Here is a 20,511-nt window from a genome sequence, read left to right as displayed (position 1 = left end):
TACATACTAAACAAATATTGATTAAATGAATAAAATTATATATTGAAATACAGGATAAAGACATTAGTTACTTTAAATGATTAAAGAAAAGAAAAATCAGCCTGAATGTGGAAAGTCTTTGTGGAACATTTATGACTTAAAATGGCCATAACTAATGTTATGGTGGAACTCCCAAGTTTCAAGTTTCAAATTACTTGTTTAGCTCACTTTCTATTAAGACTTTAGATACAGATTCTCTGAGCTATTTGCTTTCAAATTTCACCTCTAAGCATGAATTCTTGGAATAAGCATGTTCATGAAAAAATAATGTGATAAATATGCTAAGATATATGTTTAAGGATATTAATTGTTTTGTTGTTTATAAGAGCGTTAAAAAATGGAAACAACCCAAATATCCATCAGTAGATTAATGGTTAGTACAACCAAAATAAAATGAATGATTAATGTAGATATGTATCTTTTAACATGCAAAGACTTTGCTAATGTGTAGAGTAAAAAAAATTCTCTAAAAACAAAATTATGTATTTCAGAATGATCCTATTTGTGTGAAAATGAAAACCATGAAAATACAAATAATGTAAAATAGAACGATGGACATTTTTATTTTCTTCTTTATGCTTTTTAGAATTTATAAGAAATCTTAGAATATTTATTACTTATATAAATGATTGAACTTTTCTTTTGGTTGTGGGAAGAGTTCTAAATTTATTCTGTTGACTTACCACAGATAAAAAAGCTATAGAAAAATGATCTCCATTCATTGAACAACTTTTGTTGAACATCTGTTATGTACTAGGCACTAAAAACAAAAGAGTCAGAATCTAATTCTTGAGCTCCTTGTGACTTTAGATGGAGATGGGAATCATAAATGGAGCACTAGGGATCCATGTCCTTCAGACTTGTCACTTCAGAGTGGCCCTTTTGTCTTATGCCAGTTTTTTTTCTTTAAACTAAACTGATTGATCTCTGTGTTCTGGCTGTAAACTACGAACAAAATCAGAGATTTTTCAAGGTCTGACTTTTTAATTGAAAAAAAATCAATTCTCCATTTTGCCAGGAGGAGAAAAAAGCAACTCTGAGACATTTGGGGCCAGAGAAAAATGTTTAAATGTGTTGAGTTGACATTGAAAACTTATGCATGTAATAATTATACTTTTAGTCTGTACTGTATCATTTTCTCCTTCTATGAAATATATTTTTAGATATTTAATTACATGTTACAATAATTGTGTCCATATTTATTGTTAATTTTAACATTGAAGTTCCCAGAGGGAGGACTTGTCATCTTGATAATGCAGTAATGCCTAGCACCCTGGCATTCCTGTGAGCGTAACGTTGTCTGAACTTGGCTTGCTCAGGATAAGACAGAACATGTCGCAGGTCTAGTGGCAGCCAACCATGGTTAATTGTATGCAGCCGGGAGGCCAAGGAGGACCCTGTGGCAGATTCATTTTTGATAATCTGTTGCGACTAAGTGTGGGTGCTGGATTTTTGAAATATTCATAATCTAAACAAAGTCAGTGTTTGGGGATTTTTAATTGGTTATCCTTTTAAATTAAAGAAGCTGTTTGAGCTGGTTTTTTTTTTTTTTTTTTTTGTAGTTTATGCAGTAGTAGAGGCTAATAATAATAGTTTCCAAATGTTTTGTGGGAATTTACAAGCATTTTCATATATGATACTTCATTTAATCTTTAGACCACCTCTGAGGCAGATATTATTCCAGTTTTACAGGTGAGAAAACAGAAATCTAGTTAGGATAAATGACTTGTCTAAAGTCACATAGCTAAGAAGAAATAGACCTGGATCCACATGTAGGTGTCCGGACTTCAAGTACCATTCTCTTTCAGCTATACGCAGCTGCTATGACTCTCTCTCTGCCTTTTAAGTTGGAAATATGGGGGCATTACTGAGTTTTAGTGGCTTCACTCAGCCTAGTCATAACTGCCCCTGAAGCCACCTCTAATTGTCAATATTAAGCATGTTTTCTTTATGTTCCACAAAGAACCACTGACAAGGTTTATACAAGAGTCCTTCTGATTGAGCTGTTACCCTGCAACTTACCGTTTTATAAGTCCAGTTAACAGTCTGGGATCATCATGCCTTTTATCCTAGGACTCAAAGAGAGCATTTACATAAATACAGAGATCAGCCCATTGATGTGGTAACTCCAATACTGAAATGGAATAAAATTTAGTTATTAAATAAAGATATGTAAATTCAGTAAGTGAATGTGGACCAACATTTCACCAACAACTGCTAAAATGTGAAGTCATTATCAGTTATATACACTTATAATCGAAAGACCACTAAAGGAAATTCATGTGATCAGAACTTTCTGATATTAAGAGATTAAAATACATGTTAATAGGTAGAATTTAAGGGAGCCAAAGGAAGATGTAAATTGTGATGGGATTATTAAAGAAATGGCTTGAGAGACAGACCTTCTGTATCTTGGCGTAAAAAGGCTTACAACACAGAGGATATTTTGTTTCTTGACCTTAATTATGAGTATTGTTGTAGGCCCTTAAATTTTTGTTAGCTCAGAATAGAGACAGATTAATCCTAAAGCAGTTAATTAAATTCTCTTCATCTCTTTTTTTTATGTTAATGCAGCGTAGGGAAATGAGTCTCTAAACCAATTCTGAAATAGAATTTAACTTTTATTTCACTTATGTATCTCTTAATTTTCTTTTACCCTATATGGCATTTTCTAGAATAAAATTCTCTTGATTTTCTTTTTACTCTAGGCTTGATCCTTCACTACCTGAGACGTCAAAAAAGGAGCACAGCTCAGCTGAAAACATGTCTTTAGAAACTCTAAGAAACAGTAGTTCAGAAGACCTCTTTGATGAGATTTAACTGTCTCAAAAAGGTACTTTGATGTTCACGAGACTATGTTTTCTGTTCATTTCTTTAAAAAAGCAAGATTTCAACTCAGCAGCAGCTATTACTGTACCTTACAATTTAATTACATACACACTGAATTGAAACCATTGTGCAAAATGGATTATACATGTATATGAAGATGTGATTTGATGACAGTGGTACATTATTCTAAACTATTCATTCACATGCCTATAATTACATAAAACCTCAGACTTTTTATTGCAAAGGACACATTTATCTTATTTAATTCACACATATTATATGTGGTAGCTGTCTAACATCCTGTCTAGGAAGATTTTAGAAATAGGACAAAGAAAATGTCTACAGTTCTTTTTTGAATAATCATATCCTGAACAGTGAGCATTTTAATTTGTGAAGTGATGTATAAAATTTATTTTTAGTTTGTACACAATCTCAAAATCTGATGACAAAATTGTTGATGCATTGAAGATTTTGTGTTCCTAATAAAATATGTTATTTAGCTTAGCTTTTTCCTTTTTTATAGTAACAGGCTTTGCAAGGTGCTTATTAATATAAATGAAACCGCTTTTTCTATCAAAAATATATTTTTCAGAGATTATTGATGAAAGATTTCTTACACATTAAGGGCCTTCTTTGAAAATAAGGACCGTGCGATATTATCATCCTCAATAACATCTAGCACAATTAAAAAAAAAAAAATACTTACTGTTTCTACCTCCTACCCTCTCATTTTGTCCTCACTTCCCTCCAGTTGAACATCCATTTTCTCTGTGGTTCTCAAAGTTAACAGTGACCACCATGTTGCTAAATTCAATGGTTGGTCCATTTTCAGTCCTAATCTTACTAAGCCTCTCAGCTACACCTGACATAGTCAATCACTTCTCCTCAATAAACATTTTTTTCACCTGACTTTTGCAATAACATAGGCTGTTTGTATTCCTTTCTTTTTGGCCCCTGAGTCTTTGTCCTTGACGACCAACAGTTAAGTGTTTGTGTGCCTTGGGCTTAATCTTCAGCTTTCTTCTTTTCATTACCTACATTGTCTCCCTAGCTTTTCTTTGGCTTTAAATACCATTTGCATGCTAATATCTCCAAAATTAGAAGAGTTCTATTTCTGCAGTCATATATATATATATATATATGTGTGTGTGCGTACAGTTGACCCTTGAACACTGTAGGGGTTGGGGCACTGATACCCTGGGTAGTCAAAAAAGTGTGTATAACTTTTGATTCCCTAAAAACTTAACTACTAAGAGCCTACTCTTGACTGGAAGCCTTACAGATAATTTAAATTCAATTAATACATATTTTGTATTTATATGTATCATATATTGGATTCTTATAATAAACTAAGCTAGAGAAAGGAAAATGTTACTAAGAAATTCTAGGGAAGAGACAATACATTTAACTAGAATCCTGTAAAAAAAAAATCTGTGTATAAGTGAACCTGCACGGTTCAAACCCATGTTGTTCAAAGGTCAGGTGTATAATTTATCATTAATTTGTCGCAAAAGGAGCTTCTTAAAAGTCTGACTGAGTACATCTGTCTGTTTTGGATGATTATTTGGATGTTTAGATACATCTAAAATGGAGATCTGAATGTGTTCCATCATTTTTCCCCCCAGTCTTCCCCATCCAACAAATTGTGCAACCATGTACCTAGTTGCTCCAGGCTAAAACCCAGTGCCTCTGCTTCCCTCATCTCCACATCCTGGCATTTTTACCTCCAAATTACAGCTTGACTCTGTCTACTTCTCTCTCTCTGTGTCTGCTACATCTGCCTCCTGACTGGTCTCCCTGCTCATCTCCTACTCTGCAATGCAGACAAACTGAATTTTTTAAATTTTAGGTAAGATCATTTCACGCCTGGATCAAAACCTTCCAGTAGTAATCCATTGCCCTTTGAATAAAGTTCACACTCCTTACCACAGCGTATAAGGTCTGATATAACCTGGCCCCTACCTATCTTTCCCCTTGATTTCCGGCTCCTTTCTCTTTGCTTGCCTTGCTCTTTACTGTCCCTCAAGTAGGCCAGATCTCAGAACAATTGTATTGTTGGGTGCTATACTCAGAATGTTCATCTTTATATGGTTGGTTTCTTCTCTTCTTTCAGGTCTAGAACCAAATGTCACCTCCTCAGAGGTGCTTTCCCTGAAATACCCTTTCTAAAGATGAGCACACTCCCAGTCACTGTCTCATTGGAGTGTTTTTTTCATTGTGCATATTACTACCTAGAGTTATTTTTTCATCTCTCTCTCTCTCTTTCATGTCTCCCAGTAGGAAATAAGCCCCATCATAGCAGAGGCATGACCATCTGTTTTATCTATTTTCAGTTCCTACAACAGGGCGCAAGATTCACAAAGGCTTTTAGTAAGCATTTGTTGAATGAATAAATGCATGTCTATCACAACATAGGCACTCGAAATGTTTCTTTATTAATCTGTTTTGAAAAGAAACTTAAGGTTGAAATTAGTCAGTTGATTTGATACAAAGAAATAATTGTTTAGAAAGCTCAAGTACCTTTTATGATTAATTACAAATAATATATGCATAAATATGTATGCATGTAGGCTTGATCACAGAGAGTGAATGAGAAAGGATTACACATATTGTTGATATCAGAAATAGGATTTTATTAAGTCAATGGAACAACAAAACATTTTAAATAGAAATTTTACTGCATTTTTATTTCTATAGTGGCTTCCATTTAAGAGGGGAAACTTTAAAATAAATGTAAATGTAAATATATAAAATATAAAAATATAATTATAAGTCTATAGACATAATTTATAAGTCTGAAATTCTACTCAGTTACATAGGGACTTCACTATAATAATGAGTTTCATATAATCTGAGATTTGTCTTGGAATTTTCCAAGGGGATTTTGTACATAAAGTACCAGAATCTCAAAATAATGTCATCTTATCTGAATAACCAAAGTTAGTATACAACTGTGTGTGTGTGTGTGTGTGTGTGTATAGACATGTACAATTTTTTTAAGTGAAAGAGAAGAAGAAAACAATTTTGGCTATTAACTCACTGGTGGTGGGAGAGTGAGAGAGTGATGTACAAAGAGTGTTTCCTAGTAATTGTAACAACAGAATCTATAAAGTTCATAATATTTACAAAATTTTGATAGTATTTTTCCAGGGCAATGGATCTTTTCAACCAGTGTTGTGTGTCAGATTGATTCAGCTGGTTAGAACAGGAAATAATAAGCCCATAGTTATGGTTCCCTCCTTTATATCTAATGTGGAGAAATTGAAGGGATAGTTTTACATTTTGTGCTATGTAGACAGATACCTATAGATTTGGTGTTAAGATATCCAGATCTGGTCATTCTATGCCATGAATTTTCCTCACATTTTCTATTGTCTGTACTCTGTAAAAACAGATTGTTGCAGGAAAACCCTGAAATGGAAGGCACGAGAATTAAATTGTAATGCAGCATGTCTTTTGTTTTCTTTTTAATTCTTTTGACCTTTTTTGATCTCTGTTGTAAAACAAGGTGTTTGCATTTTTGAAGTTTTTTTCAACTTAAAATGTATAATTCTTGGCTCTGGTCTATAATCAGATGGTATGACTTAGGCCTCATTAGGGAAGTTCATGAAAGAAAAAGTCCCATCTCAGGAAGAGATGTCTTTATTACGTAGTTTAAAAAGGTCAGGAAACTACTTTAGATGAATTTTTCTTAGTGACCTGTAACTCAAATTTATAAAATACTAGACCCTATGTTTTAGAGCCAGGTAGCTCTTAATTGGGTAAATTTGATTCAACAACTGTTTATAAAGGATCAGTTATGCACAAAATACAGAACTGGGCCACATGGAGAATTAAAGGATAAATCCATCCATTCACCAAATATTTGTTAAGCATTTGTGTCAGTCTCTATTTTGGGCAGTAGATGCAACAATGAGTAATACATGTGCTCTGTTGATGTGGAGCTTATGTTCTAGTAAGTGAAATTTGGGGCCTGCTCTCAACGAGTGGAAGTATATGGAAGGGGGTTGAGATTGGGGCGCCAAACCACTCTGTGACGAACTATGATATCAAGGTATGGTAGGATAAGTGGCATAAAGAGAAGAACAAAGAATTAAAAGTTATGGGTGAGGATCCATAGAAGATAAAAGATCCAACCAAGGGGGGTAGGAGAAATTGGTAGGGTTGGGGACAGTGAGCTGAGGATGAAGCTGTCTGCCAGATCAGAGAGAGTGCAGAAGGTACTGGGGTTAGGGCCTTGGGGTTAGTGTTCGAGTTTGTAATTGTGAGTCATCAGAATGAAGGAGACAAGTTAGAAGGCATCCTGGGAGGAATATTGACCAGGTGGATTTAGTGTGAAACTAAGTTATGTAATAAAGACATAACAAGAATTGAGCTCTATAGTTTGAGCTGATACTTCCATGGGAAGATATACAGTGCCAGAAATCTTCATGTCATGGAGCCCTTCCTGGATATCTGGGAATGAGAAAGGAAAACCAGTCAATGGGTCCTCTACAGAGACTGCCCAGAAGCAGCCAACCCTTCTCCTTTTGTTGTCTCTAATTCTTGCACTCAGTATTATTTATAGAATCCATTTTTAATAAAATGATATTAAATAGCTGACATCTAAATTCATGAAAGACCTCATGAATTTGCCTATACATCAGGAAATGCAAAACATAGGTAGTTAACACATTTTGTAAGGGAGAATGATAGTCACAAAAGAACTATTTATCCATTTCTAGCTATTGTCTGAATTAAAATTTTTCACTGCTGTTCTGAAAACTTCCAATGAATCCTTTTCAGGAGGGCAGATTTCATCTGCACGTGTTCTGTGAGCAAGCCCGCAATGATTTTTCTCTATATTTTAATAATCAGAAAAGGATACCTTGAAAAATACATGACAAGCATTTTGTGGTTGCTACGTAATTGACCGACCATTTCCTGTCCTCTAATCTACTAACTACCACCTCTCTGATCTACTCAACCTAAAACACTCCCCAGCCTACCTTCTACTCACTTTCTCCCTTTCGGTTATCCACATGTCATTTCATTTACCAACTATCATTATCACTTTCTGATTTTCCTCTGCATTCAAATAAAATTCACTATGAATTTTATTGTTCATATGTTGATTTTTCTTCCCTCTTTTGGAGGCCATTCATCCTAAACTCTCATCTCAAATCTCAGAGGGAACTATATTTCTGAATGAGGGTCTCTTTGTCCCTGAAGGCTCTTGGTTCTTCAGGAGAGGAGAGGGAGATTGGAGCCTGCCCTTATCTCGATAGTAGCTATTCTCATTAAGGGCAGGAGCAATTTTGGTGGCAACGGTTCCACTAAATGAAACATAGGCTAGTCCTGAACTACTTACTTTTGGTTTAAAGACAGTTTCCAACTTAATTACTATCTTAGAAATAATACAGCCAGGCAAATATATGTAGGTGGATTAGATAATTTTTATGGAAGCTGCTCATACAAGACCCTTGTAGGAATCTGTCTTAACTCTACATTCCTCTGAAAACTGAGCCTGAGATAAGGGCTTGCATACAGGCAATTTATTTGGATATCTGATCCCAGGGAGCGGGAGTGCTGCACTAGAAGCATTTAAAAGGAAAGGAGGAAAAATCGGTGCAATGATGCCTTATCAAGGCGGCCAGCCCTATGGATGATATGCTCCACCCCCCCCAGGATCTTCTGAGGTACCTTCTGAAAGTTATCTCAGGACCATACATCCAGGGGCAGAAGGGGAGAAGCGTTTATCCATGGGTTGCTGTTTCCATTGGTAAAGGGTGTCCTGGAAGCCTCGTGCCCACATATTTCACTTGGCCCCTGTTGAATACATAGCAGGTTCCCGTAGGTGACCAAAGCTGCAATCTCAGGGAGGCCCTAGACAGGAAATAGGAGCAGCACAAGAGCCATTGCCTGCCTGAAGAAGAGCAAAACCTGCTGGGTCTGATTGCCAAAGAAAGGGCGGCTATTGAGGATTTTGAGGTGGTGTACAAGGGGTGTCCAATATGGTACCCTTGTTTTATGCACCTGCCCCTGCATCGCCTCCCAACCCGAGCCGTAGCTTACTAGACCAGGAAAGAAATGGGACCCTCATGGCGTGGCTGAACTTGAGTTCACTGAAAAAGCCGCTATGTAAGTTAGCACAGAGATGGATTAGAAGAAAGAGAAGGCAGTGTAGAGGTGCCATGTGACTGGTGAGACTGACTGGGAGAGTAGCCAGGGCCTGGAGCAGCTTCAGGTCCTTCTGTAGTTCAGAGCCAGTTTCAGTACAGGCATATCTCTAAGAATTACTGCTCCTTTTTTGAGGTCTTATTAGTGAAATGGTTCTTTAAAGCAAAGCAAAAAGTACCCAGCTAATAAGGAAATCAAATATATTCTCCACTGAACATTTTAATTAAGTTTTATTTTCTTCAGTTAACAAGTTGTCACGAGTTAACACTACCATTAAAAGAATATTTCAAGTGAGCTTTAAAGTAGATTGGTATAGACAAACTTTGGAATATGAGGGGAAAGTAAAACCACTTTTATAATTAAAATTTATATCATTTTTATAATATAAATTTTAAAATTCATTAAAATGCCATTATATATAGCTAAGGTCTTACCTACATTAGATGTGTTTTCAAATCACTGATGGATTTTTTTTTTCATTGATGGATTTTAGTGATAGTATGAAATGTCTGTGATCTTTGGCAACATAGGACAGTACTGTAAATTTTATTTGAAAATGAATTTTAAGTGTAAGGTGCCGCCAAGTTGCCACCATTGGTAGATTAATGTGTATGCTAATCCTTTAAAGAATACAAAACAGTATAATTTTTCTTGATCTTACCAAATAGTGAAAAGACTACCATCAAGTTGTAGTATTCTTATATGATGATAATGGGTTCTCTGTCTCTTTCTCTCATATGTGGTCTGATTGAAAACTTTCTGAGACTTCTAGATCCCCTATGAGGACGAGATGCTGGTAGTGATGATGGGAGCAGTATGCTTTGTCATTGTGCTTTGCAAACATTTAGGGAATTTATCTGAAATTTTCCAGAGCCTCTACTGGGTAATGTTGGAAACAATCTTGTTCTGCTCCTTTAAGAGATATAGTATATCTCTCTGAGGAACTAAGTTTACAGAGGAGTGCTTAGATTACTATGGAAGATTAAATTACTGTCATTAAATATTTATTCTCCATCACTACCAGCTCCTTTGACTTGCTTTGGACTATAAAATGTGGATGAAATAAAAATATACCAGTTTTTGAGCATGCGAGTTAAGAGATATTACATGTTTCTGTTTTTTCCTCTGGGAGCGTCTCATCTCTGCCGTGAGAGAAACATGCCCCAGGTAGCTGCTATCCCTCCTGCCTGGGCCCCTGGTGAGATACAGAGCAGGCCTGAGCTCAGTCTTAATCTGGAGTCAAGCTCGCTACCCTGAAACCTTTAGAAGAACCATCCATCTGACCCCATTCTAAATAGACTGAACTGTAGTCAACCATGCTGACCATGAGCATGAGAATAATAGCTTGCTATTCATAGCCACTAAGATTTGGGCTAGTATATTATATAATGGTATTTTGACAATAGCTGACTAATAAAGCTCATATAGAATAACATACAGTGAGAACTTTACATTTGTAGTAGCTTTTAATATATACATGGCACAAATATCTGGTGTCTTCTGGCTGGAATTCACTAATAAAATAAGTAGGAATTACGAATGTGGATTTGAGAACAAGATTAAGCCACGTTTCTACACTGTGTCTGCCACCTATTAACCGTCTGAGTCTGGGCAACAGACTTACTTTCTCTGAACTTGAGGTTTCTCATCCATGCAGTGAAAATTACATAAGATAATGCAGATAAAGCACTTAGGACAGTGAAGCAGGTATCGAAGCCCTTATCATGAATGTTACTGTTACACTATCAAATCAGCGTATAATGGATCAGCATACAGTTATGTAAAACCAGATGATCAGCTAAATTGACTCTCTCTGAAATTTATTAGCTCAAGCTCCCCATTCTTGGTTCTTTCTGAAGTCTCATACTTTTCCCAAGATTTTTATGAATTCCTGTAGGATTTATTTTCATGGCCATTTCTGCTCTGAATTTCTGCTTCCACTGGGTTTGGAGTCTCACTTATGTTTTGTAGTAAAACTGATTTTCTTTTTTCTCTGCTCCATGGCCACTCAGCCATGGAACTCCCCTCCTTTCCTTTGACTTCCATGACAAAAGCACTGAGAAATCTCTGTGTATAGTGGAGTTTATTGAAGGTTTGGGTTAGAGAGAAGTAGCTTACCTCAAAGAAAATGAGCAATTTATATTTGATTGTACTGTGACTCTAAAGTCTTCTGGCTTTCCTACGGCCTGAATTTTCCATTGGCAACGTGTCACCTTAGAGACCAACCTCCTGCCATACTGTCCATCCTCTCTCAGCTTTTCTTATTTTCTTATGAAGAACTGTTTAGCTCTCTCTTTATTTTGATCACCCCATGTGTTTATCAAATAGTTATGCAACATGTTTTCATGTAACACTGTCCCCAGTGTTAAGTGTTGAAATAATACCGTCTGCCCCCACCATATATGTAATGTCATGTTAAAAAGATGACATGACTTCTAAGCAGAGCAAGACGTAATTGAAGGTATTGACCTATCTAAAAAAATAATGTGACAATCAGAAGGGAGGCAGATTTACCACAGAAGTATAAAAAAGGAGGAACTCCAGAGGAAAACATTGTAAGTGTCTGCCCAAGTGCTGTCTAGGAGAAAGAAAAATCTATCCCAGAGCTTTAAGTATATTTATGTATCCACCCATTAATTCATTTATTCATATTCTCCCCCAGAAGATAAAATTGCAACTCTATGTTGGCAATAACTGGTCATCTTTCCTTATGATTTGGAATCTCAAAGTGTGGTTACTTCTGACATGGAGACAGATTTTCAGACTCAATAATGTGTCATCCAAAGGCTATGCTTGTTTAACAAGAATTTTATGTTCTGCAAGAATTATGGCATTTGAGGAAGGTGAGAGAAAAAAGAAAGTATATGATAAAACAAATACTAGTATTTTCCTGAGGAATTCCATATAAAATATTGCCATTTCTGAAGAGCATTTCTTTCTTCCTTTGATTTTTCCATTATAGCCCTAACCTATCATATATGATATCAATAACTTTCATAATCGCATGCAATCAGCAAATGTTAAGTAAAGTTTTTTCAGTAACTCAATGTGTGTTTTCACTGTCACCACCCTATGTGTCAGTAATCATTCATCTCAAGAATTTGAAATTTGGGCTATGTGCAAGGACATGGGAATCTGTCCTATGTCCTTCAGCTTACATGAAATTCTCAACTATGATTAGAAGAATGCAGATGCTAATGTATATGTGCTTATTCAGTCATCAAATGTTTACTGAACACTTTGTGTCAAGCACTCTGCCAGGCACTGGGGATATAAGAATGAGTAACGCCATCTTGTCTCATAGTGCCTGGAAGTCTAGACCAAGGAAGGAGGCAGACATGTACACAGACAATCAAGATATGTGACACGTGCTCTAAGAGAGGAGCCCAGGAAGCTCAGAGGGCACAAGGAAGAATCGGCCTGCACTTACTTTGTTGGGAGGGTATAGGAAGAAGAGGTTGTGGGCAAGGGAAACTTTAAGAGAAGAGATGGACAAAGTTTGAGCTGAACTTCTGGGATGACTGAGGATTTGCCAGGTGGCTGAGGTACACTTGGCCATGTGTGAGGCACGGAGGAGTGGGGGAGTGTGGCATCTTCAGTGCTTTGTGGCTGGAGTGAAGGGAGAAAAAAAGATGCAGTGTGAGGCTGAGAAGGTAGTGTGGCTCCTCACTGATTTTTAATGCGAATGAACAATTATAGAAGGATCTTAAGAGAAGAAAAGGAATGACCTGATGCAATTTGTGCTTTTGAAAGAGCAATTTGAAGGCAACGTAAGGGCAAAACCACAGGCACCCAGAGGTCTCCCACTTCTCTGCAGGTTGTGTAACTCTCTGATGCTGTTCCCAGCCTGTCTGGAAGATTGTCAAACTCCACTTCATACCAAGCAATATCCACAGATTAAACTTTTCCAACAATCTTTGGAAGTTGAAAGACTCCTGATGGTAGAGTGACACAACCAGCCCACAACAGAGAGACCCCTTTCTAGTGCCCGGGCCTTGGGCTTTGATACAAGCAAGTGGTTTCATCATTTCCTTTAGGAGTGATTTCAGGATTTTTTTAACCTCTTGGGAAATTGGCCTCCTTTCTTGAACATTCCCAGCCCTGCTTTGACTTTCCCATGTCCTGCAGAATGTGGCTTATATACACCTTTGGAGGAATTGCTGTTGCTGTCCTCATTACTTCACTTCTTACACCTCTTTCTAGAGGCTGTAGGTGCCACCATGCTGTTGGAAGCAATATTCACATCTCCTTCCTAAGGCTTCAACACTTTATGCAAAGGTACCAGTTCTGGATCCAAAACCTGTGCAGGAGGGAGGGAGTGGAGTTCAATACACTGGTGCCACTCAATGGATAGGAAATACCATAAAGCATCATGAAAGAGGGGCTTAAATCCTGAAAAGAGACATTGTGAGCTAACCTTTTATTCCCTGGGATTTTGATCCCAGGACAATTAAAAGGTATAGAGTATCCTTTTCCCCAAAATAAAGTGGCAGAAATAACACTTTCAAGAAAAATCAAATTACATTGTGTTTTTCAAGTTTCATCAGAAAACTGGAGACAGTATTTTTCACAGTCTTGCTAGTAGACACACACTCATCTTGGCCACTATTTCTCCATAGATTTCAGTGGGCAGGTGCATGAGGAGGCACTTTCTCCACTTCACTGATGATTTCTGCAGTGACTGAACTTTATACAAATATTAAAAAGAATCTTCATGAGTCAGTCTTCCACTGTAATTGAAAATAATTAGGTTTTCTATCACTTCCCTTACTCCCCTTATCAGAGAAGCATTTGCAACCAGGCATTCTCTGAATGTGGCTAAATCCTTGAGAATATCTTAAATATTAAAATGACTACCAAGGGCCCTGGAGCCCTGACGCAGGGGCCGGTATCCCCACTCAGGATCCTCTCTCAGTCCTGCAAAGAGAACAACCCAGCAGCCTCTCTTTATAAGGAAATGTGAGGTTTCGTCCTTATTTTATTCCATTTAATTAAAGAACAGCTGAAAAATCCTGTCTTGCATTTTCAACACATGGTTCCAATTAGTGCAGCAGAGCAGGACCCTGAATTTGATAAAAGCACTGACGTGTACCTTTGGTGCCTGTACAATGTACTCTTTCATTTTACAAGGTGGCTGAAGTGCAGTTTTAAATATCTTTTTTAAATGTTAACAAAAACCCAGGGGTGTAAGCTTAGAAAAAAAGTGAAGAGAAGCGAACACAGTTTTGTTTGAATTGCCTGCCATAGACTTTTAGAACCTTGTATGCAGAGGAGGCTTATTTGGTGAAATCTGCAGTGGGCATTTACAGGTTTATATGCAAAAAACATTAGGCTTCATGAGACTTGTGCTCAGAGGCTATTAGATGGCAGATCCATCACCTCAGGAAATGCCACTTACGGTACTGTAAATTTCCTGCATCTGACCAGTCTGCTCAAGAGGTAATGGAAACCCCATTCCAATAAATTGTTGCAGACCATGCTAAAACTGATAGGACATTTGCCTTCAGTGGGACTCCTTCTGGGTAACTTCTGGAAGTTCATATGTTTTTAAATAGGAAAGTAAACCTTTTGTCCCTGAATCTGGAAATTAGATGTGGAAAAGCCTCATTTAGGTCATCACATCCCACCTCCTGCCAAAATAAAGGGAACTAGCAAGAGGAAAAAGTAAGATAAAACAAGTAAAATATTTTATGACAGCTTCACCTGGTGTGTGTTCTATGCCGTCCCAGAAACATTGGAATGATTTTCCATTTCAGGTCATGGGAAAGCATGATGTCTTTAGTCCCAGAAGGGCGAGACACTTAAACTGTTATAGGGCCCTTCATGAAGGTTAACAACAAATGTCTTTGTGCCTGGCTTTTACTTTCAGAGCTACCATTCTATTTTTGGCCCACAATTTACAGACTAGAGAAATGTGCCCATCAAGAACAAACTCCATCTCATAGACTTACTACCAATTGCATTCAGAAATATTATCCCAAAGTGCCAAGGTAAGAACAAAAATCTAAATAGAATAAAACGGAGTAGATGGATTCCTTACAACTAACTTCAACTAAAGAAAAATAGTCATTGAGATGGTCTTTCTGATACCCACCGTGTTAGGGACTGTGTCAACAGATAAACTGTGTGTCCTCCCTTAGTTCCCATAAGTATAAATCATCTTTCCACTTTTCTAGAAGAAAATTTCTAGTTCCAAATAGTAACTGATTTAAACTGTAGACAGACCACTCCTCAGCATATGCCCTCTGGTACCACTGGTGATATATCTTGATCAGATGACTTAGAAGGAACGAGCTATGTCATCTTTGATGATTTTTTTTTAAACAGGCTCACGAATTTTCACCGTGAGTTGACTTATTAATACATAGATATTATTCTGCCTCATTAGTGAACCATCCTAGATTTAGAATGTCTCTAAATCTCCAAATCATAGTCTTAACTGAACCATGCTAAAGTCATTGGTCATTTCTGTCCTCATCTTAGTCACATGGAAACACTGATAACTTAAAACACTTGGTCTCTGCTTCATTGTTGTCTCTTGGTTCTCTTCCTATTCCACTGGCTTTTCCTTCTTTACTCCTTTTTTGCTTCCTTCTAATTTTCCCAATCTCTATACAGGGATCAGTACTCAGACCTCTTCTCTTCATATTGTTGGCTAAGTGGTCTCATCTAGTCATGGCTTTAAGTAACTTTACACAGTGAAAATTGCCAACTGCCTCCTGGCCTCTCTTCTTGGATGTACAATAGACATGGTAAATCTAACATTAAATTCTTTATTTTCTCCTTAAATATACTTCTTTACCAGCTTTTTCCATTTCATAAATAATGAAATTATTATGAATTTATTATCTTTTCAACCAGTTGCCCAGGCAAAAACTCTTCTGGAGACATCCTTGATTCATCTGTTTCTCTCACATCCTATATCCAGTTTCTGAGCAACAGACACCCAGAATCTGATTTTTTTCTTTTTTTCATTTTTACCAATTTCAGAGCTAGAATAAGCCAACATCCTCTTTTACCTGGGTTATTGGCAGTATATATGGCACACCCGACTAGTCTCCCTGCAGTTTCTTCCCATAGCAGCCAGTAACCATTTAAAAATATCAGATCAGGGGTGCCTGGGTGGCTCAGTCCATTGGGCGTCCAACTCTTGATTTCGGCTGAGGTCATGATCTCAGGGTCATGGGATTGAGCCCCGCATCGGGTTCTCTGCTCAGTGTGGAGTCTGCTTGAGATTCTCTCTCTCCCTCTCACTCTGCCCCTTTCCCAGCTCATGCACTTTCTCTCTCTCTCTCTCTCAAATAAATAAAATATATATATTTTTTAAAATATCAGGTCATGTTGCTTCTCTGCTTAAAACTCTTCTGTGCCATCCCTGTACACCCAAGTAAAAGCCAAGATCTTTACCATCTCTTATAGGTTCTAACCATCTGCCCCCAACTCTGTCTCTCTGGCTTTACCTCCTACCACGCCCTCTTTTGCCTTCTCTCTGTTCCAACCACAGTCATGTCATCACTGTGCCTTGAACATGCTGTTCCTCTGGCTGGAATGCTCTTCCTTCAGATAACTGCATAGTCACTCCCCTACTTTCATGTTTCTACTCAGATTCCATGTTATCAGGGAGGTCTTCCTTGACCATCCTATGTAAAATAGCACCTTTCCCTCTCTACCTGCCACACTTTTGTTTCTCTTGCTCTGATTCATTATTTTCCGTAGCACTTATCAGAACTTGACATATTATATAATGTGGTCATTTGTTTATTGACTGTCTCTTCTCACTAAATTGCCAACACCATTAAAAGAGGGACTTAGTCTATTTTGTACTCCCCTATTATCTCCTTTGCCTAGAGTGGTGCTGTGTACACAGTAGATTGTTAATAGATTTTTCTGAGTTAATGGATTAAATGTTTGTCATGGTAACTACAAGAGCAATAAGGCATGGGATGTTTTATTAATTAGACTCACTGACATGTTAGTAGAACAGACCCTTCACTGAACCTAACTTGAGAGATTGGTCTAAATTATATCAGACTCTCAGAATTTATAGTGTTCACGTTTTACTTTTCTTTATACGAATCATATATCCAAGACCCATCAATGTAAGGCTAAAAATGAGATAATTAACTTTACTATTTTTTCTGAGTTTTATTTATTTTTGACAAATAAAATTTGTATATATTTAAGGTGTACAATATAATATTTTGATATATGCATATACATTGTGAAATGATTACCATAGTCAAACTAATGAACTTATCTATCACCTCCCATAGTTACCATTTTGTGTGTGTGTATGGTGGGAACATTTGAGATCTACTCTCTTAGCAAATTTCAAGTATACAAAACATCAATGACAACTGTACTCACCATACTATACATTAGGTCTCTAGAACTTACCTTAAAACCTGAAAGCTTGTATCCTTTGATCAATATCTCTCCTTTTCCTCCATCCCCCTGACTCTGATTACCATTATTCCACTCTATGTTACTATAACTTTGACTTTTTTTTTAAGATTAAACATTTAATTGAGATCATACAATATTTATCTTTCTGTGTGTCTAGCTTATTTTACTTACCATAAGTTCCTCCAGTTTCGTTCATATTCTTGCAAATGACAGAATTTCCTTCTTTTTTTTTTTTTTTTTTGCTTTTAGAACCCTTTATTTTTTTTTTATTTTAAATTTTTTTATTGTTATGTTAATCCCCATACATTACATCATTAGTTTTAGATATAGTGTTCCATGATTCATTGTTTGTGCATAACACCCAGTGCTCCATGCAGAACGTGCCCTCCTCAATACCCATCACCAGGCTAACCCATCCTCCCAACCCCCTCCCCTCTAGAACCCTCAGTTTGTTTTTCAGAGTCCATTGTCTCTCATGGTTCTTCTCCCCCTCCGATTTCCCCCCCTTCATTCTTCCCCTCCTGCTACATTCTTCTTCTTCTTTTTTTCTTTCTTAACATATATTGCATTATTTGTTTCAGAGGTACAGATCTGAGATTCAACAGTCTTGCACAATTCACAGCGCTTACCAGAACACATACCCTCCCCAGTGTCCATCACCCAGTCACCCCATACCTCCCACCCCACCCCCCACTCCAGCAACCCTCAGTTTGTTTCCTGAGATTAAGAATTCCTCATATCAGTGAGGTCATATGATACATGTCTTTCTCTGTTTGACTTATTTCGCTCAGCATAATACCCTCCAGTTCCATCCACGTCGTTGCAAATGGCAAGATCTTATTCCTTTTGATGGCTGCATAATATTCCATTGTGTATATATACCACATCTTCTTTATCCATTCATCTGTTGATGGACATCTTGGCTCTTTCCACAGTTTGGCTATTGTGGACATTGCTGCTATAAACATCGGGGTGCACGTAGCCTTTCGGGTCCCTACTTTTGTATCTTTGGGGTAAATACCCAGTAGTGCAATTGCTGGATCATATGGTAGCTCTATTTTCAACTTTTTGAGGAACCTCCATACTGTTTTCCAGAGTGGCTGCACCAGCTTGCATTCCCACCAACAGTGTAGGAGGGTTCCCCTTTCTCCGCATCCCCGCCAACATCTGTCATTTCCTGACTTGTTAATTTTAGCCATTCTGACTGGTGTGAGGTGGTATCTCATTGAGGTTTTGATTTGGATTTCCCTGATGCCGAGCGATATTGAACACTTTTTCATGTGTCTGTTGGACATTTGGATGTCTTCTTTGGAAAAATGTCTGTTCATGTCTTCTGCCCATTTCTTGATTGGATTCTTTGTTCTTTTGGTGTTGAGTTTGATGAGTTCTTTATAGATTTTGGATACTAGCCCTTTATCTGATATGTCATTTGCAAATATCTTCTCCCATTCTGTCGGTTGTCTTTTGGTTTTGTTGACTGTTTCCTTTGCTTTGCAAAAGCTTTTTATCTTGATGAAGTCCCAATAGTTCATTTTTGCCCTTGCTTCCCTTGCCTTTGGCGATGTTTCTAGGAAGAAGTTGCTGCGGCTGAGGTCGAAGAGGTTGCTGCCTGTGTTCTCCTTTAGGATTTTGATGGACTCCTGTCTCACATTGAGGTCTTTCAACCATTTGGAGTCTATTTTTGTGTGTGGTGTAAGGAAATGGTCCAGTTTCATTCTTCTGCATGTGGCTGTCCAATTTTCCCAACACCATTTGTTGAAGAGACTGTCTTTTTTCCATTGGACATTCTTTCCTGCTTTGTCAAAGATTAGTTGACCATATAGTTGAGGGTCCATTTCTGGGCTCTCTATTCTGTTCCATTGATCTATGTGTCTGTTTTTGTGCCAGTACCATACTGTCTTGATGATGACAGCTTTGTAGTAGAGCTGGAAGTCTGGAATTGTGATGCCGCCAGCTTTGCTTTTCTTTTTCAACATTCCTCTGGCTATGCGGGGTCTTTTCTGGTTCCATACAAATTTTAGGATTATTTGTTCCATTTCTTTGAAGAAAGTGGATGGTATTTTGATGGGGATTGCATTGAATGTGTAGATTGCTCTAGGTAGGATTGACATCTTCACAATATTTGTTCTTCCAATCCATGAGCATGGAACGTTTTTCCATTTCTTTGTGTCTTCCTCAATTTCTTTCATGAGTATTTTATAGTTTTCTGAGTACAGATCCTTTGCCTCTTTGGTTAGATTTATTCCTAGGTATCTTATGGTTTTGGGTGCAATTGTAAATGGGATCGACTCCTTAATTTCTCTTTCTTCTGACTTGTTGTTGGTGTATAGGAATGCCACTGACTTCTGTGCATTGATTTTATATCCTGCCACTTGACTGAATTCCTGTATGAGTTCTAGCAGTTTTGGGGTGGAGTCTTTGGGATTTTCCACATAAAGTATCATATCATCTGCAAAGAGTGAGAGTTTGACTTCTTCTTTGCCAATTTGGATGCCTTTGATTTCTTTTTGTTGTCTGATTGCTGTGGCTAGGACTTCCAATACTATGTTGAATAGCAGTGGTGATAGTGGACATCCGTGCCGCGTTCCTGACCTTAGGGGGAAAGCTCTGTTTTTCCCCATTGAGAATGATATTCGCTGTAGGTTTTTCATAGATGGCTTTTATGATATTGAGGTATGTACCCTCTATCCCTATACTCTGAAGAGTTTTGATCAAGAAAGGATGCTGTACTTTGTCAAATGCTTTTTCTGCATCTATTGAGAGGATCATATGATTCTTGTTCTTTCTTTTGTTAATGTATTGTATCACATTGATTGATTTGCGGATGTTGAACCAACCTTGCAGCCCAGGGATAAATCCCACTTGGTCGTGGTGAATAATCCTTTTAATGTACTGTTGGATCCTATTGGCTAGTATTTTGTTGAGAATTTTTGCATCCATGTTCATCAGGGATATTGGTCTGTAATTCTCCTTTTTGATGGGGTCTTTGTCTGGTTTTGGGATCAAGGTAATGCTGGCCTCATAAAATGAGTTTGGAAGTTTTCCTTCCATTTCTATTTTTTGGAACAGTTTCAGAAG

At 37.4% G+C, this 20,511-nt stretch overlaps 1 protein-coding gene across 5 annotated transcripts in view; it reads left to right on the top strand.

The window, feature by feature from the left end:
* XRCC4 (X-ray repair cross complementing 4) overlaps positions 1-20,511 on the top strand; it is a 336,322-nt gene that overhangs the window by 224,526 nt on the left and 91,285 nt on the right. For 3 of the 5 annotated variants that reach the window (XM_032404048.1, XM_032404051.1, XM_032404050.1), the window contains exon 8: positions 2,748-5,580. In XM_032404048.1, the coding sequence (XP_032259939.1) occupies positions 2,748-2,859 (112 nt within the window). In that variant the 3' untranslated portion in view covers positions 2,860-5,580. Of the gene's footprint in view, positions 1-2,747; positions 5,581-20,511 lie in introns of those variants that run through there. The other 2 variants (XR_004299391.1, XR_004299390.1) reach the window with 1 other exon arrangement.

Source organism: Phoca vitulina, unplaced genomic scaffold (genome assembly GCF_004348235.1).
Source record: "Phoca vitulina isolate PV1807 unplaced genomic scaffold, GSC_HSeal_1.0 scaffold6, whole genome shotgun sequence".
Taxonomy (NCBI): Eukaryota; Metazoa; Chordata; class Mammalia; order Carnivora; family Phocidae; genus Phoca; species Phoca vitulina.
This window is presented reverse-complemented; position numbering and strand designations above follow the sequence as displayed.